Consider the following 27907-nt stretch of genomic DNA (forward strand, 5'->3'; position numbering starts at 1 on the left):
GAATGATTATTTCTAAAAAAAATAAAAAAGAAGGCTCGTAACAGTTTGTTGAAAATGTTTAAGGAGTTAAGTATAGCTTTCAAAGTTTTGGAAATTGACTCCTAACATATTTTTTTTCTGATCTGCCCATTGGGCTTTAAAGGATTTCAACACGATCATGGTTAAACGAAATTTATAATTAAAACAACGTAATTCTCATGTTTTAATCATATTCTTTCTCTCTTCTCTTTTTGTTCCTCTATAAATGTACCCTATATATTTATATCCAAATAGGACTTTCAGAACGTGGTTTCGTTGTGTCGAGTTAAACCAAAAAATGTCATGTCGCATTAAAAACTAATTTAATACCCTTTATGGTCGAATGAAAAAAGTACGAAATTTGTTTTTTATAGCGGAAGGAATAATAAAACTCCGATAAATTTAATAAGCTCATTTAGTCATCATGGTGGAAGCAGTACATATGACTAAGGAATCTCAGACAGGATGAGCGAGTCAGCTCAGAGTGTTTAGAATATGGCATGTGACATGGCGAACACTTATAATTATTTTTGTGTACAAATAACTTAATGAGATTCTAATCTTTTTGGTACGATAAGTAAAAAGGCAATATTCGTGCTTAGAGACACCTTACAGTATAAATCACCACAGTCGGTTCGTTTTTGTTCGCTCCGACTTTGGGTGACCTGATGAAGAGATGGTCGGGACAGAAACACATACCACGTAAACAATCAACATTCAACTTTGACAAATAACACATAGGATGAACCGACCTGTTTGCTACCTTCTCTCGAAACAGTGAATATGAACTGACAAGCCACTACATAATACACCTAGCTATTACCTACACATTTAAATATTAGAATTGTGCTAAATGGGGTGGGATTTGTTAGACCGATCACAATCCGTCTTGAATCTCGATGAACGATCTCAGTTGTGCCCGATCTTCAGTAAGCGTGGAGTTAGGAGGTGTAAGGCACATAATAGACCATTTTTATGTTGACTTAACTAGTCTAAAATGTACCATGCTAATGATTATGTTTTGATTTCCTTTGATTAAATAATTACTAATTCGATCATGAACACGAGAGGCACCTAATTTTAGCGGGTCTAACATGTCCCACCCACAACATAAAAAAGTTTGTTATTAACTTACAAATTTACGTTTGTTATAAGGACTATTTATTATTCGACCTTTCACCTGAACTTAGTGATATGAGTAACTTTTGCTTAAAAAAAGTTACTATAACTAGGGAATATTGAACGGTTTCTCCATCTCTCAATTCCGTTTATCAATACATAAATACATCTAATACTTCCAAAATAAATACTCCATTTCACTTAATATCCAATTTTCTTGACTCTCCATATATTTATATGTTATTCAGCCTTAGATTATATTACTGTCTGTCGGCTTTTCGAGCACGTCCTTTCGAATAAGCTCCAAAAGCGACAAACAAACTGATTGTTCGACAGATATTATGAAACTGGGTTGTGACAAATTCTTTTCATTATCAGAGCACACACGAATAATAACATTATAATAAATATATAGTATGTATAAAGAAGATGTGATAACCACTTTCTTTCTCTTTGTACGATTAACAACTATTAACAGACTCACGTGGAGTTTCTAGTCTTCTGTGTCTGTAAACAAAATCAACAAGAAATAAAAAGTACACGATAACTAAAAAACAAAATAGCCTCAATAAAGAACACCTTAATCACATGTAATATGGAACATTAAAACCAACAATGGCAATATTATTTTTGTACAAATGCAAAGGGCGGTTATTAAGCGTTTTACACTGACTGAACGATTTGTGCCAAAAGCTTTACAGACTTACTTCTAATAGGATAGATAATACAAGTAATCTAAATACCGTGCGTCCATGAGATCAAAAGGACAAAAAATGTGCGCCTACTGAAACCCCGATGACACATCAAAAAGAATTGCGCCATCGTTTCCGATATAATAGATAAATATGATAAAATAAAAAACAGCACAGATAAATTATTGCAGTCAGATTGAAAGAGAATACGCCACCATATCGTAATCACGTAAATTGCAATTGAAAATATTTTTCCAGTCATTAGCCTGAGATTCGGGTCAATTTGTGTGGAAAAAACCTAAAATGGTTTTTCAAGAGATACTTAGCTATGAGATGGTCATTGAACTTGAGGCTACCGACCAGAAAAACTTTTATTGATTTTTTCATTACATACTGGTTGGTTTAATTCCAGTGGCGTATCCAGCAGGCGGTAAAGGGGAAGGCATGAATTTTCTCAATATTGTCTTGTGACAGTTATGTATTTTGATTAAATATCGTGTACAAAAATACGTTAGTAGAGAGAAGAATTCGCATCCTTACTTCCGACTACCGTCTGTTCAATCTTTCAACACGTGGATGCTACATTTCTAATACTATTAGGTGTTCCGGTCCCGCTTCGGATGCACCTACCCCGCTTATTCTAATTGACAATACTGTGGATCTGCCAAATTATTGCGTGTCTTTTATACTTTTTGTATAAACTTTTGGCACAACGTTCGTGATATTGCTACAGCATGCCTATAAACGCCTGACCGCGTCGCGATCTGTCAAACAATAAGCGGGGAATGGAAAAAACCGACACTTTAGAAGACTTGAATAATACAAATAACTTGCATCCAATAACACACATACAATACTGGGCATTTTAGAGACGGCAGGCATTAGAACAAAGGGAATAAACGTGGCCGCGCACCGTCCAGCAGTAGAGGGCCATCCTGGACCGTCGCAACAACAAAGCACAAGGACTCTCATAACATTATATACACATGACTAGTAAACTTTGCTTCCCGTTTTACAATAAACTTTTTTTTGTTTGTTTTGTTTTTGCATGTGATGCAGCTATTTAGTGACGTAAACATCTTGACTGTTTACTACTCGACATGTAATAATTTAAAATTAATACAATTTGGGGGCATGGGATTCGACTATCGTTCAGAGAAGGCGGGAGCTCGACTCCGTTCATCGGATGTCTCGGATGTTATGCTTTGAGCCGAATATCTTGAGCATTTGTTCTTCGTAGTCGGTTATGTTGCGCTTCATCAGTTGCATACACGGGCCCAAGAGTCGCTCGAACGCCTCCACGTCCAAAACTGCAAAAAAAAAACTATAACAACAATGGTCTTTATGGCGCCATTTTAAATACTACCAAATTTAATATCTAAATAATTTGTATCTGATCTGATTTGTTTCTATCAGGGTCCGGATTCAAAAATATTCTTCATCTATATACAAATTTTCTTCAATTATTCTTGAAAACTAGCAAAGTTATGGAATTGCTCGACAGTGTTTTAAAAAGCTTCGCAGCAACCTATAAAACTCGTCACTAGAGTTTTAATCTCAGATTTTAAACATTTTCATATGCAATTTTCTACATAATTTTTCATTGTAATGTATTATTAAAAAGACTGAGAACTAGCCTTTTTGACGCCCTGCCAAATACATTCCTATCTATTTATCGTTTAGAAGTAACAAAACAAATAATAATGTTGAGAAGTTGACGCACTGTTCGAAAAAAAATATTTTACAAGCTATCTGTCCTGTTCTGATGAAAAAAACAGACTTCGCATTCAGAATTAGGAGGCAATTCTAATTTAGAAAAATTACTTTCTACTGTTCCCGTAAAAATATCGTCAAAAAATAGTCTAATTTAAGGAATGTATTGCACTTTGCGTGGTCTGATTTTCATAAATTCGACTCTCTCATATACAGGTGTCCGGAAAGTAGCGCACCATCGTGAAACTGTATCATCGGGCAATGCCATAGATCACCGGAAAAATCCATATCTTCAATTTTTCGAGATATGATGGATTGAAGAGGCAAAAGTTTGATGCGAAAATTAACAATTTCTGTGCAAAAATTTTACGTTCAAATGAATTCGTTATCTAAAGGACATTTTGCGCAAAGGCATGGTGCAAAGAAAATTGGAAAAATCTTGTAAGAAATCCCTGAAAACTGAACAGATTTTTGAATCAACAATCTCGATCAGTGTGGCATCGTTCACGTGAAACCATAGTTACATTACTCGTTCATGAGCCGACCTTTTAAATTATGGGGGTACTCTGGGGGACAATTACCCCTTTTCAAGGTGGTGCGCCACTTTCCGGACACGCTGTATTTACACAAAATATGCTCGAAGTGGTCCTCTGGAACAGAGACAACAACAACAAAATGCCATGTTCAGCAATATTTGTACTATCTAAATGTGACACATTAGTCGTGGATGTTCCTAGAATAAATTCATATCTGTCCACAAACAAAATACCACTGTGCTCTGTTTAAACACAGAACATGTGCGAGCTTGTTCTCATAAAGTTTGAAACGGCGAAGATTTTAGATAAACTCGAAGTGACGAGGAGTTCGTTGGTTCGTAACATCAAATTAAACTATTAGATGCTTTTCATTTAATTACTGTACTATGCACTCTGCTTGATATTTGTTTTTATAAAGTTGCTTCTACTGAGACCTTGTTATGGCAGTACAAAATAATCGAGTTAGCTGCATGACCTTTCAAGTGCAACTACCACTACCTGTGCTTCCTATGTAACCTAATAAACTTTTATTGATGCTCAAGCTCGTCTCAGCTTCGCTCTCGGCATTTTATTTATTGGGGACCTTATTTAATTTATAATTACTACACCCTATTTAATATGTTACATCTGTTTTAAAAGCCCGTTAAATAAACACGTTCGAAACCATCGTGACCTTTAGAAATAACAATAAGTAAATCTCCCAAGAAAATACGGTTGGACAGCCGGAATGTTCCGGACTTCTTAAAGTTGTCTGATGCATGCTATTTTTATTCCTGTCATTGTTACAGGGATACAAATGGAGAAGTAGGCCCAGGCTTACCGATGTGGGCGGCAAAAAGCAGCAGACTCGAATTACTTCTGATTATCCTGTTCAACGTCGAATAAATTGAAACAACCTTTGCCAGGATAATTAGTTGCATACCGTTTGCAGTACCAATTTAAACAAAATGCAACTAAATTTAGAATTGAAGGTAATCCTGACATTTCCAAGCATTAGGGGAAAAAGCCTTGCAATCATTTGTACATTCTATTGATTGCATTTCCATGTCATTTGATAGAAGACTGGTTAATGCAGTCCCGTAATTAAAAAGTTGAAAATTGCGAACGTCAAATAAAAGCAAAATGGCGGTCATTGCCACTATATAACCTCGTTTATTGTGATTGAAAACATACAATAAAATAATATTTACGCGAAATCACAAAACTGTAGACAATTAGGGATTTTCCCATTGGGAGAATGGGCTCGTAAAACACTCGGAATAAGAATTTTTCACTTACTTTTCTAATTTACTTCACAAGATAATAGATGAAGATGTTTGCGAAATGTGAAAATTACAAAAGCAAATATCACTACTGTGTATTTAACGCCAGCTATTTAAACAATATTTAGTAGATAACAGGCACAGCGGTTGCTTTTATCTGTCGGTAACAAGATACAAGTAAAGAGTAGCTGGAATTTCGCAGAAAGCGTTCATTATTTTCTTATTTGATTTAATAACACTGTATTTGTAGGCAATTTGTACGCTGCGATTTTCCACGCATGAAACGTGAAAACGTGTAAATCAATGCTTACAGGTTTTCCTATCCACACGTGATATCACACAACACGTGAAGACACTCAAAACTTAAAACTTACATGCTAGTTTGACGTCTCCGTCGGCGTAGGCCGACGCCGCCCTCGGCCTATGTGTGACCAACGCCAATTCTCCAAAGTATCCTCCTTTAGTCAAACGGTTAATCTCTACTTCTTTACCACTGTCATCCAAAACGCTGATGATAATAACGCCGTCTTCAAGGAAGTACATTCCATCGGCAGCGTCGCCTTGTTTTATTATCCTGTCTCCCTTCGAGTACGTCTTGGGTACGAGGGCGTCGGCAAGATTCATCCGTTCGTACGGCTGTAAAGTTTTTAACATAGGAACGCTTTCGATCAACGATTCGTACATCTTTCGTTTTTTGAACGCCGACTTGAGCAGGATGCGCCTAAACGTTTGACGGTCCATCGCCCACAAAGAGCCGTCTGTATGGGCTTTGATCGTTGCCGCCCTTGGCATGTTATATAGTAGAGCTAGTTCACCAAAACTGCCACTGTTCTCGTACGTATGGATGTGCTTTGGTTCTTGGCCTGGCTCGCCGACGAGGGCGTGGAATATGCCACTGAAAAAGTTAAAAATCTACTTAATTTTCGTATTACCCATGGGAGTACTGGTTGCAACATTAAAACTCATCCTTAGACACCTTTGACATTTCAAAGCATGTCTTTGATTATTTTTTTATTCATGTTATTTACAACTGTCAATTTTAAAGTCAAACGATGAAATCTGTTTTAAAAATAGGAAACTGCAAAGCACGAGTAAGTATTGTGATCAAATCAATTAAACAAGAAAATATTATTCAAAAAGTTTCTCTGAACTTCTTTCAATACTATCCCAAGATCTTCAACGTCAGATTACTTGACATAAACAAATGAATCAATGAAAGACATGACTAAAGATGATCGAGGATGCGTTCTTATTTAATCACTTGATAGTATGTAACGTTAAAATGCCCAGTTAAATAACAAATGTTTTTTAATACCTATTTTCCCATTGATTGACTGTATCCTGCGTTTTATATCTATTCATTCCGTGAATACCCACGTACCTTATTATAATTATTAAGTATAATAAAACAACAATCGATGTAAAATGACCACCTTGACCACCGTAGTGCAACATATAAATATTCTCTCACTGTTTAGATGACGCAAGGTGGAAGGTCGTGAGAATTCCAGTAATATTTTTAGTATCATCCAAAGATTTTAATTATTAATACCAACTTTATACAATGTTCTGAAGTAATGTAACAAGGGTATAACTAGACTCTTGGTTATCCGACACGTGTTGACATTATTATTCCAGCATATGATAGTAAGTAGGTGGGAGCAATTAAACCACCCAGGCCATATTTCAGAGCATAAAAGGATCTTAACGTTAGTAGAAACTTAGGGGCAATCAAAGGAGTATTAATGCTATGACCACGTAAGCAATTGAGTGCCAAACTAACAAAGCAACATAATATGAAGCAACAGAATGATTGACAAAAATCTTTGATGCTGCATTTAGTTATTTATAAAAGAATTTTCTTGGATTGATTCTTGGTGTTCACAACAACTAAAAATGTACTGTTCAGCATTATCAGAGCGATGATTAAACTCAGATTAAACTGATGTCAGCATTGTTCGACAACTTTTGGTGTGTGAGAAAACAGTAGATTTTTAATTATTTATGGTCAGATTTGAACGAATGACACCCCACATAAAATCGTTTTGAAAAACTCTTTTTTCACCTACTTGCTTGAGAACAACGTCATTATGTCGACTGCTTCCAAACTGTGAAATAAAATTTCTCTTCTACAAACAGATAAAGAAAAGCGTATTTTGAATTGCCTACATTGAGCTAAATATGTATTTAGTAGAGATGGAAACAAACGTCATGTATAAAGGTGTTTAGTTGATTTCAACTTAGTAATATTTGGTATATCTACAGCCGTTTAAGGGGCTCTAGACATATGCGTATTGCAACTTTCCTAACTTGTTTATTTTTCCACAACTCTTTTTTTTAACTAAAGTTAAGGATACTGGATTAGCACAAGTGAAATATATGTTTTCTGACGACTACTCTAAAATTTAGTATTGTGCTATTGTATTTTGATAAATTTGACACATGGAACAAATTCTTTTAATTCTGTTCAAAATCAAAGACAAAACAGTATTAAATCTAAACACACGTTACAACATTTGAAGGTAACTTTTCCACTATTTATTCTGCGAATTCAAGAATCAATCTTCCGGGCACAAATTGTCGTATTCCACTGGTTTATTACGTTTGAGAAGTGAAATCAAAGAAGTAAAATACGCGTAAATGTTAACTTTATTTTCTACTTCCATCGTAACTAGAACATTCTGCAACTGCATCGAACATAATCCATAAACCGAATGTTACAAAACCGGATTAGTGTTATTAGATTAGTAACGTATAATTTTCACAACGTCATATTGTTAAACGCTTTCCAATAGCCGTTTTATACTCGACCGTTTATAACCTTATTGATGGTTATTACCTTATTAATTCATTGAGACCAACAACCAATAAAAAAGTCATATTTTCAATTACGATGGACGTTCAGTCCAATACATTATAAAATAAGAGAGTAACTTTTTTGTATAACAAGAATGATACCGTAACAATGGAGATTTTTTGTCCAGGAAAAGCCGACAAAAAGTGTATCCGCCTGTAAATCTTTGATGATAACTCAAGTTTACTCTAAAAAATAAGTGAGAAGTTTGGCATTGTTTTAATCATAAAATTTTTGCAAAAAACTGCAACTTTCGACTATTGAAAAATCTAAAAACTATTTTTTCGAGATATCGAGCACGAATTGTTTTGAACCTTCAAAAATTTGGCCCTCTGGCGACAACCCAAAAATTCAAACAGCCATAACTCATTTATTTGTTCTCGGATTTGAATTTAAATGCCAGATTTGGATTCAGCGTGACATTCTGCGTAAAATGAGTCAAAATTTGTTGAGTTTGCCTAAGAAATAAACAAGGCATTGACCAAAAACTGTTTGGAAGTGGTCATTTTGGGGTGATTTTCAATCACTGCTTTCAATGTAAAAGCGACGTTTAATACCTTTGTATTACATATCATTCGAAAGAGGAGCTCGAGGTCTATCTACTGGCAAAATTTGAGATCGATCAGACAAACAGTTTACGAGTTATGGTTAAAAATAAAAAAATTGAAAATTTTTTATCGTTTGAGTCGGATTTCTTTTTCGCAAAAAATCGACTATCGAATTTTGGGCTTTTAAGCACTTTTTCTAACGTAAAATGAGCCGAGAAAAACGATGGCGCAAACCGCATCTCAATATCTCTAATAGTTTCCGAGATATTTAACTTTAAAAATTGGGAAAAACGAGAAAAAATGAAAATCAACTTTTCAAAACTTTAATCAGCCATAACTTGGTTATTTGTACTCGGATCCGAATTTAAATCCCAGATTTGGAATCTGCGGAAAATTCTGCGTACACTGATGTATAATAACTCAAGTTTACTCTAAAAAATAAGCGAGATATCGATATGAGAAGTTTGACATTGTTTTAATCATAAATTTTCGCAAAAAACTGCAACTTTCGACTATTGGAAAATCTAAAAACTATTTTTTATGTAAAAAATCGCGAGAAAAACGATGCCGCAAACCGCATTCCAATATCTGGAAAAGTTTTCGAGATATCGAGCACGAATTGTTTTGAACCTTCAAAAATTTGGCCCTCTGGCGACAACCCAAAAATTCAAACAGCCATAACTCAGTTATTTGTTGTCGGATTTGAATTTAAATGCCAGATTTGGATTCAGCGTGACATTCTGCGTAAAATGAGTCAAAATTTGTTGAGTCTGCCTAAGAAATAAACAAGGCATTGACCAAAAACTGTTTGGAAGTGGTCATTTTCGGGTGATTTTCAATCACTGTTTTCAATGTAAAAGCGACGTTTAACACCTTTGTATTATTTATCATTCGAAAGAGGAGCTCGAGGTCTATCTACTGGCAAAATTTTAGATCGATCAGACAAACAGTTTACGAGTTATGGTAAAAAATAAAAAAATTGAAATTTTTTTATCGTTTGAGTCGGATTTTTTTTTCGCAAAAAATCGACTATCGAATTTTGGGCTTTTAAGCACTTTTTCTAACGTAAAATGAGCCGAGAAAAACGATGGCGCAAACCGCATCTCAATATCTCTAATAGTTTCCGAGATATTTAACTTTAAAAATTGGGAAAAACGAGAAAAAATGAAAATCAACTTTTCAAAACTTTAATCAGCCATAACTCGGTTATTTGTAGTCGTATCTGAATTTAAATCCCAGATTTGGAATCTGCGGAAAATTCTGCCTACACTGATGTATACATGTATACATACGTAACAGACTGACGCGAAAATTAGCATGGACTTTTTACATGAAGTTTTATAATGCAAATAGGTTTTTTTAGCTTTCCTTAGACTTTTTGATTCAAATAACCGAAAATGGATCTTTTCAAAGTTTTGAAATCTTATTAGATAGAGCAGATTTCTGTTATTATGTGACCCAAAGGTTTAAAGCTGTGTCATATACAGGTAACTCTGCATCTTTTATTCAGCAAGTTTGGGTCAAGCAATTTAATCAGTTTTATTTCCGCCAACAGGGTTCAACAAACTAATGTTAAATTGGAAAAACGTTTAATGTGTTTATTGAAATTTCCAAGCAATCTTTATTGATTTGATTGTTTTTTAAACAGCGTGGGAATCAACTGATTATTTTATTTTCCAATCGCTAAGGTAGCTACGACAAACATCTTTATATTAATAATTGTTAATTAAGATTTGTTATTTTTAACCCACACAATACACATTCATCAAATAAACAATTTAAATAATGACATCAATGAATGTACCAACCAAACAATAACCTTCATTAGTTCTTTCTGCTCGAAACAATGCAACTAACAAAACAGACGACGGTAGTGATTTTTAGTAGTTATCTAATTAACTAAGCACGTGCCTCAGTTTTTTCCCCAATGACTATAATTATGAATACGCGACAATAGCAAAATCAACTCCCTTCGTTTTTTACATTCTCCTTACTTTTGTATAACATAGAAATTATCTCCATCGTCGCCTTGCTTGATAACCAATTCTTCTGCTTGCACCACCCTCTCGAACATGGCATCCAACACTTCCTGCATCTGCTCCTTGTCGAGGGCCCGGAACAACAGAATATTACGAACGGCTTCTGCCAGTCTTTGACGTTGTTCGTCGGATTTTGGGAAGATAACTTTACCACCATCATCCTCGTCTTCTTCGGGATCGTATGTTTCGGCAAAGACGGATTTACGACGTCCCGAAAATCGGCTAACAGGTGGTTCTGTAACAATTTAAAACGATGCGTTATCGTGACGTAAGCGACTTTTACAACATTTCGATAAATGCTCGGCTGAAAGAGATCGTTTCGAGCATAAAATGACAAGGGTCATTATGGAAAATTGGAAAATGATGAGGCGCGCGGACGTCATCGAATTTCGCAGGTTTTAAAATGACCGGTTCAATTACATAGAAGGAAGTAAAAATATGGATATTGTAGAACCGGACTCAAAAACTGTGGGACCCGCAATCAAAATTAACAACATCGATCATCAATCTTTAATTGAAAGGTGGGATCAAGACAAACAACGTGGGTTACACCCGAAAACAAGAATTTATAAGTAGAGTGAAATCTATTTCGTCATGATTTTACTTATCGTACTACAGAGAAATCTCGATAACTCGATAATAACGACAGTATTTATGTCTGCTGCATTTAGTTGTTTCTAATAATTGAATTTGACAATTAGAAGTCGTGATAACTCTATATTTTTTCTGGAAAATGGATGGATGGTTCGAGTTATAGAGTTTTTACTGAGATACGTCAAAGAATTGACAGAGATATAAATATCTGCTTGTTGTAATAATTGTAATTATAAGAAAACCTTAATTAGTACTTGGTCGATTAATCGTAAGCTTTTATTTTAATTATACATAAGTACATACGCTGCGTCGCACTTAATAATCCGCTTCACCAAGTTTTATGAGTGTGGAAAATTTCAAAATTCTACTTCGAAAATTAACGTAGATAATTTCAAAATTCTACTCCGCAAATTACCGAAAAGAGATTAATTGATAGTTTATTTAAAGCCCATCTTCAGTTAAGTTATAATTATTGTCAGTTGTCATTATAACAATTATTCTCAATACACAAAAATTGATCATTTTTTGCTTAATTAAACGAAAGGAAGAGTAAGCTCCTGAACGCAAGTGAGTCGTTTTTTACAATTTTTCCATTGTTCTTACAATATCTCAAAGGAAACTAAAACTCGAGCTGTTCTTGAAGTATAGTTCGGGGACTGAAATACCGTGTTTATGACTTAATTGGGGTACTCACTGCACAAAGAGACGAAACCACCACCGTTGTTGATTCCTTTATCTTGTGGTTTCGGTTCTTTGTGCAGTGAGTACCCCAGTTAAGTCATAAACACGGTATTTCAGTCCCCAAACTATACCTATGCACCAATTGTGAAAAATGAAAATGCAGAAGCATGTATATAACCGTGCCACAAAAATCAATCTTCAATTTATCTAAGACTACATTTGTTATTTACACAGCCTGTGAATCACGAAAAGTTTCATTTTAAGAATGAGCCAATTGTATCAAATTTCAATTTTCTTAAACCTGAAACTAGCCCACTTTTAGATTTATCTTGCCTTGAATGAACGTAATAATAAATATTTGTACTAGTAAATGTATACATCACTCAAGTCGACGTTAGCTCCTTGTTTACGCGTAATTTCTAAACACAGTTTATTGCTATTTGCGCTAGAAATTAACACGGCGGTCGTCAACTCGTTTGGTCCAGTTTGTCGTTTCCAAATTAGGACAAGAGAAAGTCCGGTCTCGGACGCAATGACAATTTCATTTTAATCTCGCAATTAAGGTTACTTCTAGAACACTTTATTACGAAAGTGTGTTACACCTAACGTCTTCATTCCTGAAAAAAACGATGTAAATTTTCTCATGAATCAAAAAATGCACAGGTGCTTTATTTACGCAAAATTTTAAATATCTGTCAGGTATTAGCGCACAGGCAAAGTGGAAGGATTTCGGATAAATTTTTCATGACGACATGAAGCGCCGATAAAATTGCATTAAGTCTGCTATGTAATAAATCCAATTTGTATGTTTTAAAAAAGCAGCGTTTACCGTTATTGTTGTTGATTTATTGATCAAATGGAATGTTTTTTTTTATTGGGTACATAAATTTTTCGTTCGAATTTTCGAAGTCGTGAAATTGCACGGACGTGAGATGAACATTGGTGAACTAGCATGGAATATTATATTGGTTCGTGTATTTGAAACAAGAGAATATACGCGATTTAGTCTGTTGAAAATGTTGGAAAATAACTGCGAGCAAATTGTGATTAATTAAAAAAAACTCGCTAATTTAATCCATATAATTGGAAAACTGGAAATGGCGCATAGAGCAGTTTGAGAGTTTCGGAATTCGGGGTTAACTCCGAATTGCAAAAACCAATACGCGATGTAAGATATAAGAGTTTTCCAATATACTCAAATAAATAGCTTTAAGGTTGAAAGTTCAGACATGAGAAGAAAAGACTGAATTTTTCATCGCAAACACAATTATCTTGGTGACGTAAGGACATCGCGTTTTTGTAATTTAGTAGGTACTTAATGATCTTATTTGTTCTTCAAGACAAAAACGCATGCATTTAAACAATACAAGTACAATAAACAATAACGATACGAATGGTAAAAAACAATACATGCATTTATGCCAATACAAAAATATTGTGAAGTGATGTAATTATGTATTATGTACTGCTTTTTTGTGATTCTTGCTGTAAATTGTTTGGACTCGGTAACAGAAAATCACCGATACATACATATACTAATTTCCAAAAAAGATGCAACACCTAGAAGTTGTTAGCGGATTTTGATGAAATTTGCAGAAAAGCATTTCATCAAGATATTTCAACTGGTTGTGCTTTCCTGAGGGGTTCTTGCTTCTTGAAAGAGTACTTTTAACAGTTGTAGCGACGCATTCTTAACAAGAGCCTTTTAAACAATGCCTCGAGTTCCCCAGAATTGACACTTTCAACAAGTGAGTGAGTTTGAGCGAAGACGAATTATTGGGCTGCGGGAGAGTGCCATGGTTCGGGGTGCCATTACTCACGGTAGACAGTCTCCTGTAGTTTTCCAGGCTGGTAATTTTAACGCGCATCGTTACGTGGAGGACATCCTAGAGCCAATTGTAACCCTCTTCGTACAACAACTGAGAGACCCTAGATTTCAGTAGGACAACGCGCGTCCACATACCGCCAGAGTTGCTTTAGGCTACATTGAATATGCTCACATTAAGTTACTCCCATTTTATTAGGTATGCTTTTTGTTCAAATTTTCATCGTTTGTTTATTATGAACAAATAGAACCTTTGTATAAATTCCACCAAAATCGGCCCACCTAAGTGGGCAAAAACCGTCGTGTTGAACCGACGGTTTTTACTTACAGACCTCGGTTTTTCCGACCGATCGTTCCAACAATCGAAACCGTCGTGCAAGAACGAGGTTTGTGGAGCCCTTAAGGGTGGTTTGACTTAAGCCATAAAATGTTTACCAGGTGTATGTCATCTGAGTTTACAGTACTTATTATAAAACTGAGCGCTTTCGGAAAACTTTCTTACTTGATCCGAAAACACGTATTTTTTGTACTAATGAAACAAATAATATTCTACAATGGCGAATTGACTTGGAAAATTGGTGGAATATTTGTCTCTAAACATGAACAGGACTCGAGTTAATTCGCATTACTCGAGTCCATGTAAACACAGTGAGATTTCATTTGCTCATACTAAATATTGGTCCATCTGCCTTTATTGTTTTAGTGACAAGAGAGATCAACGATAATTCTCTTATTTCCCCACAAATTGGACAGTTTCCTAGGAATTAATCCATAGTCGCTAATCCACCAGATCGCTTCTTTAAAAATCATTTATTTTATGTACCAATTTACAAGAAAAAATCCACATGACTGATTTCGATTTCCCGATTTGTTAGTCTGAGTTTTCGCGTAAACCCGAATTGCATACTGTCTTCTCCTCAAACTTCAAACACTTCTCCAAATTTTGATGATCACCTTTTACACTCCATCAACCCTCTCCCATGAGAGCTGCCACCCCCCTTAGCACCTTCCACGCATGTCGCCGAACCGAACAACTCCAACTTCTCTTTCACGCGATCACGGCCTCATCATTACTCCCTTGAGACCGAATCCGTTGGAAACAAAACCTTGTACACTACGGGAAAACTGATTCATCCCCTTTCCCATTACCGAAGCGTAGGCGAAACTCCTCCAAAGAAAATGAGAATAAGAACAATAGCGAAGTCCGTAATTTTTTAATCAGTGGCGCCCACTCTACTACCAACTCCGTTCAGTCGTAGCAACTTGCTTGATTTGTAAATAATGTGTTGGGAAAATGTAAACACGGAAGCCACTTAAAACTTAAATATTCCATGCAGAGAGCGGAAAATGGGTAACGATGAATGTTTTATTCTGTTAATACGGAAAGTAAACGGAAGGTAAAAACCGAACCCTAAAAGCGGTCAGTTTTAGATTAATTTGGATGCATGAAACTTCTCAGTAGAGAACCGGAGAGATTATAATCCAATTTCTTCCGTTTTTAATAATGATAAACTATACAATTTCCTGCGAGACTTCATTTATGTCTATTTTTTCTTTTCTCGAAAATGTAAGGAGTAAATAATTCAAAAAATCACGTATGCAAGTACACCACAGCTCAAATATTTATAACTAACTTTGCGAGTTTTGCTCTGCATCCGAGTAAATAACTGCACGACAATAAATGCAAAAAATGTTCGATTATGCTGCATGTAGTAATTCCCAACATTTGTTTTTTTCGGTCATTTTAACACAAACCCGAATGTAAACATTTTAAAAATAATTCGTTGGAAAAACCTCCATAATTATTTATTAACAAATCTGCTTCAGCCCTATTTTAGTCCCGCTGCCCCAATTAATCGATTCATCTCTGCTGCATCACGCTCTCTCTCATCAACTCTTTTATTTACTGTCTTCTTCATTTTTAATTTTTCGCGAATGCCACAGTCGCGTCGGTCTATTCAAAGAGACAAAGTTAATTAATTTTACAGCTGCTTGCATTCTATCATTCGGAAAACAAAATAAAAATACGAACTCCTACGCTCATCTCATTTTTTACAAAATCTATTTTTGAGGAATTTTTTGTACCTTCGTCATCCCCAGCTTCATCTTCGGTGCAATAGAAGATTACTTGAGATGTCATATCGCCGGAATTGTCGGAGACACCCTCTGGATGACGCATTTTGAAATATCTTTTATTGGATCGCACTACGCGATGAGAATTGTACACTAATTACGTTTTTTTTGAAGCTTAAATCGTATCACACTTTTTATTACTTTGAAAAAATAAATTGCGATGACAGGGGGAAAGTTATGGCAGAACATGATGGTGGCGGTGACTGAGGCAACAGTGTTCCTCTCATCTCCTTGGAAACGTAATTCTGTAGACGTAAAAACTTTAAATTCGGTTCTGATTTAATTTCCACTGGAAAGTGTTTTCTGTATTTAATCATATTTCTATCTAATCGTACAGACGGAGTGAGCGGAGGTTTACCCATAAAAGCCATATTCAACGAGGAACTAAAATGCAGAAAAGTAAACTTTCATTTTAAGAAAAAACAGCAAATATGTAGTTCAAGTGTATGTTTAAACCTAATGGACCCCTTAAAAATCGCTATATTTGGCCTAAATCTAACAACCCCAATAAATTATGATTGATTTTTTGATACACTTGATAAACGCACTAGCAGACAAATCGTGTTTTTAAGATCTCTAACTTCTAAATAAACAATCGTGGCATTGAAACAAATAGGTTCTATTGTTATCTTCCAATGCTTGAGTAAATGCAAATGTAGCCAGTAACTACATAATCTGAAATAAGTTGGCAATCTTATAAACACGTAAGTAGGATTTATAGATCAAAATCGGAAAAACAAAATTCCTTGAATATCTTTCCATAAAAACTCCACCCAACACCACAAAACTATAAACTGACCTTCCTCCCTCGACAATGTGGACTCTTCAGGAGAGGACGCTGTAGTCCCCGCCGGGTCGAACACTATCTGGGTCGTCCTGGTATCTCTGAGTCTAGTAAAATAGTCCGCCGCATAATTGACGACATCTCCGGGCTGTTCAAGAAGATAACTTATGGTGAACTCGAGAAGCACCTCGCGAAGATCATCTGGGACTTGAATACGTCCTTGGCTCCGACTCATATCTTACAATTACTCTACGACGTGTGTATCTGAAAGAAAGAAATCACTGCTAAATCCAAGTGGAACGAAGGCGAGGTTACCAATTCTGGAGTCAGTGCAAGGAATCAGGGGAAAGGATCCAACATGAAAGGAGAGTTCTATCTGGAAGGTCAAGATGCAAAAACTTAGAATTTTCCAATTTAGCGGCCAAAAGAATGAAGATATCAACACAGAATAAACGTCAGTAATGAGCGCTGTCATGAGACGACAGCTGCCTCGTTGACAACTGAATGGAGATCGATTTGTCTAAATTTGTCATTCTAAAATTGTCAGAGAGGAATTCTTTGCAATGAAAACAAAACTCATGGGGATATATAAAGCTGTTGTTACTGGACTGCTTTAAATACAGTATTGTTGCCACAATTGCCATTTATAGTTTAATATTTCGCACTGAAAATTGTGTGTTGCAGCGCAACTCAATCTTCCAGAGTAGCTTATCGATAAAAATTCGAAATACATTTGGGACAGTTAACAATAATCCTAATAATTATTGTACAACACAATAAACGCCCCAATTCGTATAAAAATATGTAAAAAACTCACTTACTCCCACACAACTAAACTTTATTGTTTTGACCTCAATTCTTATCAGCTCTTTCCCTTATGTCTCACTATTATAGCGTTCCGGACATTTTAAGGATATATTGGATTTTAAGCTTAAAAAGAACAGGATTAACACTTGACGCATTTTCCAAGTAGATTCACTTTATTTCATTTAATATTATTTGTACCAAGCAATTGAACAAAACGCCGTCAAAGTGGGCTTTGAGATTTGAAAAGTGTTGGTTATACCCTGCTCGTCTTGTGAAAACGTTTCTTTGATAGTACGAGGTTGAATCTTAATTAAAATGCAACGATATCATTGTTGTCATGGATAGGACAATTCTGAAATGTCAAACTCAATTGAGACTAGGGCTACCAACATTTTTCTAATTACAAGCGCTGTTATTTTTGCCAATGGTTTTATTTAAAAATGTCTTTTGCAAAATTAGTCATATTCCGAATAAAATAATTTAGAACATTCACACTTTTTCTTGATTGAGTAAAAAATGACGTTGTAGATAAAAGTTCCATAAATTCGGTAGTTAATTTCTTCATTAAAAATCTATGAATGTGTAAACTTCAATAATGTAAAAACAAGTTTGTTTATTTTATCCCCTGTTTTATTTTAAAAGATGGGTAAACAAGCTCTCAAAACTTAACATGACGACTACATTTTTATGTAGTCACCATCTCAAACAAAATTCTCACTTGTTAATATATTTGAGTTAGTCAATACAGAAGAAAACTAACACATCCGTTCGTGAAAAGAAATTAAATTTTGCTAGGTATCAAAATTTTCGATCTGTTTAAGCAAAAAAATATGGAAATTCAGTTTGAATTACAATCAGCTCCGGTATTGACTAACTCAAATATATTAACGAGTGAGAATTTTGTTTAAGATGGTTCAACTTTATGCAAATTGAGTTGGGAGTTGGAAGAACTACAAAGTCAAAAGTTAGCGGATTCGTTTAATTTAATAAAATTATCTCTATTTTTCTAATCCTCTTAAACTAATTAGCGAAATTTAAAATTCAATTCAAACATGAATGTCACTTATTTTTGATGACTTTTTTATCGAACCATTCTCAACTCCAACGCTAACCTCAAAATCAATTCTGGCCGAAAATTTATTGTAATTTGAAAACGGTCCCTCCGTTTGAAATTCAGTCAAGCGTATAATCGGAACACCCCTCAATCGATATACATTTTAATACCGTCACAGGGCGTTCCACAGGGCCAACTCTTAGTGCCTGCACTTTTCATACATTATCGAGAACACCCGTGTCCCAGTTCAATTGATAATAAACACCCAATACGAAGAGAACATTATCCTTGTGATTTATAGACGAGAGACTGAAATTTATTAATTCAAACGAGTTTCTTAGCATCTATGTACGAGACTTTTACAGCGAAACCGTTACAAACCGCTTGGTTTAATTGGTTATGAGGTGCATTTGTTACTGTCGCAACGTCAGATCGGTTTACAACTGAGAGCCAAATTTAAATGAGGTGAGGCGTAGGATGAAGTGCCTTTATTACCTTGATCGAGAAAGCGAAACGTATGGCCAAAGTTTGTTATTACGCTTCCTAAACTGCAAATAAATGGGAAACATTTTCAATGATAAAAGACAGGGACCTCCGAAACGGAGGTATTCTATTATAAAACGTATTTATTATGAATAGTAACAACCCACACCAAGAATATAAAATTAAAAGGTAATGATAATGATGTGGTCTGTACTGCAAGCGGCTCTTTCAATATCATATCATAACCATAACATACGGTAATCTAGAATTCGGGTTCCCTTTTTTTGTTTACAAAAAAGTTAATTTACTTTTTTTAAATGACACCCTTTTTCTCTTATTTTAAGCCATTGCATGTTTTTTACAAAATAAAAATTTAAGTGAAACTGTCTCTTTTTACCCAGGCGAAACCATCAACTATTCTAAATCTGTGTCATTCCGCCTGATACGTATTTTTGTCCAAATTCAAAATTGTAAACGGTCAGATTAGTTGATTTTTGCAGCGTGTTTCTAGATAGTAGCTGAGATGGAAATAAATATTTCGCATATTATTCTGCAAAAAGCTAAGCATTTTTCCATTATAAACTCCCCCGTGTGCAAAAAACATGTTTAGAAGTTCAGAAGTTTTTTATAAAAATATTTTCCTCGTAATACCAGACTTTCTAGTTGTATACTGTACATATTATATGCAAATAATGTTATTTTATCAATTTATCAAAACAAGAAATTTAGAAAAAAAATTGAAGAATTTTTATCGTTTTACAATAACCTTTTTTACGCCCTTTTAATACGAATTTGCTTATTTAATATCATCCTCGGTTTATGGTTTACTATTTCTCTTTCTGTCATCGATTTTCAAACAGTAGGTTCACATCTTATTTTCATATTGTAACACTAACAAAAAGTGACATGCTCCAAAAACTTGTCTTTTTACGTTGTCAACACGTGTTACAAGATGTAAACATCCCTTTTTGTTCACTTCTGCCGTTGCTTGTACTCAAAATAAATCATCTCGTCCGGCGTACTTCCTACTGACAGGTTGCTAGAAAACCTGCGGCGTCACGACGGCGAACTAGGTCAGGGATGAAACCCTTTTTTTTTGCCGTCGCAACCGCAGGAATTCGTCGTTTATTCCAAACAAATTTCGTAACGATGGTTCGCGATCACGCATTTTCTATTTTCATTATATTATTAGAGTTGCTTGTGTTATTTTCGTTAAATTTATTTGTCGCGGGGAATGACAATTCATTGTATACGTTCAAACGATTTTAATCCGTGCTGTGACGTAAGCACACGCGGTGTTTGGTATCATCCAAAATTAAAGGTGGATGGTTACAACTGCCAATCACAACAAATTTTGATCAATATGTTGTCATCATCTGAACAGGTCTGCGAGTTCAATTATTAACGCAGGCTCTTTGGGAAGAAGTGCTGAGGGCTTGAGGGAAGGATTTTTGATAGATGTCTTTCAGATAAATAACGCGATGAACTGACATGCAGTGTTATCCCAGTAGGTTAGTAGCGATGACTGTCAAATTTCCACAGTCAGCGTACTATTTATGAAACCGACATGAATATTTCGCCAAAATGATCGTTTTTACACGGTTACTACTCTCAACTCGAGTTTACTCCACCATAGCGAAAGCTATGGAACACCACGGCATTGTACCCGAAGTTGTGGATGTAGCTCCATTACTAGCAGCGGATGTAAACTACCCCAGTGGAGCCACAGTGCAGTTTGGGAACGAATTAACGCCAACTGAAGTAAAAGACGCTCCAGAAGTGACATGGAAAGTCTCCAAAGCTCAATTTTACACTCTTTGTATGACTGATCCTGATGCCCCCAGCCGCAAAAAGCCTACGTTTAGAGAATGGCAGCATTGGTTGGTTGGTAACATTCCCGGTGGTGACATTGAACTAGGGGAAGTCCTTTCAGACTATATAGGAGCAGCACCCCCAAAAGGTACTGGATTTCATCGATACATCTTTCTTATTTATAAGCAAAACGGAATGATTAAGTTTGAGGAAAAACGCCTATCCAGTAAGTCTGCTGCAAATCGTGGCGGATTCGCTGTTGGAAAATTTGCTATGAAGTACAAATTGGGACGGCCCATAGCAGGCAATTTTTTTCAAGCCCAGTGGGATAAGTATGTACCTATTTTGTACAAAAAGTTAGGGCTTTAAATAAATATGTGAATCAAAGTTAAGAAAATGATAATTTAAAGACTTATTTGAAAATTTACACTTAACGATAAGAGTAATGGCTGCCAAAATTTTTATATTAATTGCAATTAAATATTTGTTCTACAAACATGTTAAAAACCACCAAGTAGTAATAAATAAAAGAAAACAACATAAATATATCTATAGTGGCTACTAATTATGTAATATTAGGAAATTAAAAATTAGTAGTTTCTTTTATCAATTATCATCCACAAGCTTGTACAGCTCTTTTTTGTTAAAGATGAATAATCTTTAGCGTAGGTGACATGACAATTAAAGTGGCGGCAATTATTTCTGTCCCAATTTGTCATTAAGTATTTAGTGAATGTCGGCGGTATACCATTGATCCACCAAGGTGGAACTTAATTTTTCCGGTTTTGTTGATAGTTTGTTTTTAGATATGAAATAAAACACTAACAGAACGATTATCGATAATCACACAACGTTTAATAAGATTAAATATAGGATCATTATTATTTATCAGTGCGCAACAAGGAATTGATCGAAAAATCAATATCGTCTAAATCTCTTGATGTTTCACATTTAACCTATTATACTTTTAACAAGTGTTGCAAATAGAGGAACAGGTAGCGATAAATGGAACTCTTTTTTTATGCAAACTAGTTACATGTAAGTACAATGGTTGAAGCTTAAATTTCGTCAAGAAAAGGTTAAAGTTGAAGTTTGGATCATGTTTAATAACTCTCCAGCTTAGTTTAGAAAGACAAAGCGTAAAAGTTTAGTATTACGGAACTGTTCTCTCTATTACAAAAGTCCACATTTGGCGGGTTTCCAAAACTGCTTTTCCTTATCATTTTGTTTAATTATATGAAGTATTTTTGCCAACGATCTTTTCTGTTTCGGAAAAAAATTAGGCCAACCTTAAAGCGAAATCGGAGAGAAGTTCAAGTTTTTTATTTACATATTTTTATAAACTAACCCCTAAAATTAAAAAAGTGACAACGCTTTGGTGAATTTTTTAAGAACCAAACCTAGAATACATCTACAGTTTCGAAACTGACAACTTGACGCTCGAACACAAATGGGAAATTAACTGTTGAGGAAACTTCCGCAAACTTTCAAGAAATAGTTTACGCCGTCGGAACATCAAAGAAATCACGCTGACTACTAAACACTTTCTTGGGAAGAATACAGATTATGCGGAACTTTTTTAGTAAAAGTTTTCGAAATTTGTCATGTTATAATTATCGCGGTAGGGTACAAAAGTGATGATATGATTATAAAATTATGGTCACATGAATGCAATTTGAGATGGTAACTGCAGAACTCCTTTAAATTAAACAATGAACACCATCAATCAATTTATTTTTTCTATCTGAACTACACTAATAAACACGTCAATAATAATTAATTGTATGCCATTCTTGCATTATGTGTGTTTTAAAACGTGGTAGCACCATCCTAAAACCAAAGAAAAATTATTTTTTTAATTTTATCCATTTATATAGATGCTTTAAAAAGAGAGTTAGATAACTGTTTCAACTATTTCTTTCGTTAACAAGGCTTGTTAACACCTTGCTTGTGGTCAATATAATTCTCGTATCCTTGACCTTGATTTTATTTTATTTATACGGTATTCGATCTTCTGTAACTAAAGTTCTTAAATTTTTAAGAATATTTCAAGTTATGAATGAAAAGATTGACGGGAAGCAAAGGGGAATTTTTGATCACGTTTGCATGTTTCAAAAGCTGAGATTTGTTAAAGCATTGTAGACTGTGTTAATTTTTTACATTGCTTCGTGAGGAAAGATGTGAATCTACACTCTATTCGATCTTATAAACAAACTAATCATTTACAACACTGTTTTATAAACAAAATAAATGATAGTATTACGAATGACGATCAATAGATTAAAAAACTAGCGTCGGTACATTCATTTGGATACTGCTCTCTTTCTAGGGGTGAAAATTTTGCTGCAATACTGGAATCCTTTCAAACTAATGGCTACCAGATTAACCCATAATCCTTAATTTTTAAACAAGAGAATTAAAAATGCTGTTCTTTTAAAAAATAACATACTGCATACTGCAGAGATTATCCGTGTCTTACGACTGATACACCCTAGTATGTGTACATGTTATCTCAATTCATTAATTATACTGTTATCCTTAAACCTTAACCCCTTTAAAACATTTTTGACATCAGAGCATATTAAAAATCGCCAGCCAAAAAAGAGTATAGTGGTACATATGTATTATAAAGTAAACAAAATACAGAGTGTCCCAGAACTCGTGTCCCAGAGAAAAAAGGCTTATGAAGGCAACAATTTTGAACCAATATTTAGAAACAAAAATTTTCTAGCTCAAAAAATAATCGAGTTAAGACAAAAAAAACGATAGCCAATCCGAAATGAAATTTACCATCTATATTGCCGTCGGCACCCTCACTTGCTCTTTGGGTCATGAGTTCTGGGAGAGCCTGTATATACAGAGTGTGCGGAAAGTAGCGCACCACCTTGAAAGGGGATAATTGTGTGGTCCCCCAGAGTACCAAAAAACTGTTAAAAAAAATTTCAGTTTCTGTTTTCGCAGTAGGACCAAATAAAATTAGCAAAATTGCAACATAGCGGAATTGTTCCTTCAATAAATTAAATTTCCAGTATTCAAAGCCATAGTAATGTTGCTGTGTAGTATTGTCGGCTCATGAACGAATAATGTAACTATGGTTTCATGTGAACGATGTCCTTTAGGTAAAAAATTCATTTGAACCTGAAATGATTGCTCAGAAATCCTTAATTTTGGTATTAAACTTTTATTCTTTAATCTTTAAATTTTTATTATATATAATCTTTAATTTCTTTATTCTTTAAATAATTAATTAATAGTATGTACTTGTGATATTCATAAGTGCATTTTTATTAATAGAATTATTGAACAAAAATTGGGACAGAATAGGGTTTCTGGAAAATTTAGGTTTAGACCGACAAAGTTCACACAAATCCAGCAGAAGAACAATGTAAAACAGGTATTTATTTCATTAGTTAAAAAAATGTAGCTTTTCCGAATAAATGGCAAAATTTAAGACGCGAAATGAAATCCCAGTTGGACGACACAACAAGTTATAAATGAAAACAGCAATGAACCCCTGATTAAACCAATCAGTCAGTGGCGTAAAACAAAACCTGCATTCAATTTCTTATTTTGCGTTCTACTCATTAGTCAGTCATTACTAACAAGCTGACAACCAATTGTGCAAATATTTCGTTAACACGCTGTTTAAATTTTTAATACTTCCTCTGTCATTATTTCATAAAATGAGGAATTAAATGTATATCTACATCTACATTTATGCACATTTCATCGTTTAAATTCCATGTTTAGAACAGAAAACTGCTAAATGTACCAATATGTGTTATGATTTAATCAAATATAAATGTAAATGTATCGAGAGATCAAATAAAAACACATCTTCAGTTACTTTAGGAATTCCACAACGTGCCCTTAATTGTCACTTTGACAGCTTCCAATTTTGAAGTTATAAGATGAAAACTGTCTTGAAATGCTAAAATTTTCTCAAATTTTCCAGTTTGACAACGTTAAATTACTTGACAGAAGCAAAAGACTGTCTCTTCAATTAAAGACATGACTTGAAATTTCTGAAGCATAAATATTAGTATCGGCTATCTATTGTATAGAATTTTTACACTACAGGAGCAAAATTCAATTTTTTAGTTGTTGAAATATAAAGAACCAGAAAGTAGTTTGGCATCAGCAATCCTTGGCTTGTAACTAAATTTGACAAAATTAATTTTTACATAATTTTTGAGGAAACAGGTAAATTGTTTTCAAAATAACAAAACTGAGACTAAGTTATGTATCGTCTTATATTGAAGGCATTAAATTTTCAGACATTTATGGAATGACGCACATAAAATCCATCAACTGCCATGTATTCTTTTGATCATAGAATTTTGCACATAGTCACCCGTCAAAATGTAAAAAAAATCTTTATGTTCCCCATAAAAATCAACGTAAAAGTTTTGGAACAACAATCATAATGACATTTAAGTATAGTTCACATTAATTTTAGTTGGCTTATCGTAAAAACCCTGTCTAAAATTCTATGACAAAAAGTGTACCTTTTTTATTATATAATTTAAAAATGTTCAATATTTCATAAATTATAAATGTTTGATGACATTTTGCACAGAAATCACTTACGTAAGCAACTTTTATTACTTTTTAATATCGTCCATAAACCTTCAAATTATCCTCACGAAACTCGCTTTGATTTTATGTTTTATGCAATAATTTTATGTTCAGAAGAAAATCTGGCTGAGTATGTGATAATGACAAAGTATTTAACTGATCTACTTATTTTATTTAGAACAAAACTTTACTTCAAGCTTTTGGTGTTCGCAGGGAGTCGGTAACACATCTTGATAAAAATTTTTAATCTAGATAGAGAAACTTTTAATAAGCCATAACGAATAATTTTAGCAGTACGTGTCAAAAACTTGTCTTAAGCCTTATCAGCATTATAAATATGAAAAACCAGTTATCGTGTTGGCTACATAATTTGTTAACATTAATTATTATTCATGTTCGTTTTTCACTTTTCTGTTAGATAATAAAAATTAAACTCAAAATTTTTAAGTTTTTGTTCGATTAACTATCAACAACTTCTACAGAAAGTGGAGAAATTAGTAACGAATTTCGACTATACTTTGTAAGCCTTCAAAACCAGATAGCAACTTCTGCACAGCTGATTAAACATTAAATTTAGTAATGAATAAATCAATACATATCAGAATACAATTTACCTCAATATCAGAAGCTTAACATCTACTAAGCAACTAATAAACTGGAAAACTAAGTGTGTTTAATGTTTGTAAAAGTAAGTAAAAATTTGTCAAACCTGTTGAAACTTGATTTTTTGTAATAGTTCCACCAAGTTGGTCTGAGCCACCATAAAATCATAAAAATTTGAGTGCTACCACCGCAACTGGACAGCTTGTGGCATTTTGAGATTTATGACAAAATTGCTGCCCTGGCCTGGGATGGTGTTCTTATCGCAGGGTGCAAATTTGAGTAAATAAACCCTCATTATATGCACTTGAAAAACTATTCAAGCTGCCCGGTTGCGGTTGTCCGCAAATTTTTATGATTTCATGGTAGCTCAGACCAACTTGGTGGAACTATACTTGCTTGACAAATTCCTGAATATACGAGTAAACCATAGATATGAATTTATTAAATATTTTAAAGCCAAAAATTGTACCAAATTAGTTCATTTATAAATAATATTTTAGAACATGTGACAGTGCTCGTAAAGGAGTCCCCGTTTAGAGAGCGATTTTGTTACAATTACACCAAAACGTGTAGTTTTTTGAGGTGATTAATCCCCAAAAAGCGTTCAGCGTGAACTCATCGACCCTAATTCGAGCTTGATTTCACCCCTACTTTTTCCTTCTCTCTTATTCCTCTCTTTTTATCAAGATGACCCCTCAACACAGAATGAATGAATTTGTACGAATCGTAACCACACTAACCGCTTATTTCCGTTTCCGACCCTCCACAGTCAAATTTCTTAAGCCTCCAGCTACCTCGCTCGAAACGTCGGCCATAACTCATGTACTTAACCTCAAACTGTCGCTTGTAAAGGGCACTACGGGTTCCGAGCGAAGTTCTGGGGTTGAAGTAGTACCTGAAAAGCCGCGCTGCGGTATCACAGTCCTCCAGGTGCCTCACGAATGCCCCCAACACACTAGCATCGGCCTCCGGACTTAGGGCTTCCGTCCCGGATTTAACATCACACAAACCAAGTTAGTACTACACTCGAACACGACCTATCAAAACACCCAGATGAGCCCTTCGCTTCTTGCACGAAAATGGAGATTGTGCAGAACCGGATCGCAATTTTCGCCCAGAGTGCGTCGATTGGAGCGGCCGCCAGATGCGTGGGTCGGGGGGCTACTTCACTGCATTTCCACAGCCGGGGCGTCACTGCACACTTGGCCGCGATAATCAATGATTAATGATCGACTGACACTTGCGAGATGACAGGTGGAAAACTGGCGGCGATCGGGAAAACTACTTAACCGGCAGACAGTGGCGCGCAGAATTTATTTTCATCATTCAAAATTTATTTATAGCCAATAGCGAAAAATACAAATCGATGCGTTAGAGCCAGAGTATTTATATCCAGACACTTGCTGTGATAATTCAAAGATATCTTGGGAACTGCTCAATAAACACATGTCTTATAAATTTGACAACACTGATTAAAATTTGAAATGGAAACGTCGCGTTCCAATAGGGGGCGCGGACACTACTCAATTAATTAAAATTTAATTGGAGAAACTTATACCTACATTTGTCGGTTTTTTAGTGAGGGTAAAGAAGAATCGATACGAAACTGTTACGCAAATTCTTAATTATTCAAATGAAACATTACCAAACTTAAATAGGTTAACATCAAACACGTGATAATACCAGTGGCGTAACAAGAATCTGGAAAATAGAGAAAAGTGTGGACAACTTAATAAATTAAGAATATTCAAATTTGAAAATTAATTCTAAAA

The 27907-nt window shown here is 34.7% G+C and overlaps 1 protein-coding gene, 1 long non-coding RNA gene and 1 pseudogene across 2 annotated transcripts; 2 read left to right on the forward strand and 1 right to left on the reverse strand.

Moving 5' to 3' along the window:
- Positions 1 to 417: 417 nt before the first annotated feature.
- Pka-R2 (cAMP-dependent protein kinase type II regulatory subunit) lies at positions 418 to 27123 on the reverse strand. The gene is made up of 5 exons (XM_088032365.1): positions 27031 to 27123; positions 16814 to 17062; positions 10737 to 11016; positions 5715 to 6235; positions 418 to 3139 (listed from the first exon to the last, which is right to left on the reverse strand). The coding sequence occupies exons 2-5, from the start codon at positions 17031 to 17033 to the stop codon at positions 3009 to 3011; spliced, it is 1152 nt and encodes a 383-aa protein (XP_087888491.1). The 5' UTR covers positions 17034 to 17062; positions 27031 to 27123; the 3' UTR covers positions 418 to 3008.
- LOC148181057 (uncharacterized) lies at positions 4248 to 5099 on the forward strand. Its single transcript, XR_015771701.1, has 2 exons — positions 4248 to 4412; positions 4867 to 5099. It is a non-coding gene; the product is annotated as an uncharacterized LOC148181057 (long non-coding RNA).
- Positions 20660 to 21323, forward strand: LOC148181058 (protein D2 pseudogene; annotated as a pseudogene).
- Positions 27124 to 27907: the final 784 nt, after the last annotated feature.

The sequence above is a fragment of the Gnatocerus cornutus genome, chromosome 1 (assembly GCF_029298725.1).
Source record: "Gnatocerus cornutus isolate USDA-ARS CGAHR chromosome 1, icGnaCorn1.1, whole genome shotgun sequence".
In the NCBI taxonomy this organism is placed as follows: domain Eukaryota; kingdom Metazoa; phylum Arthropoda; class Insecta; order Coleoptera; family Tenebrionidae; genus Gnatocerus; species Gnatocerus cornutus.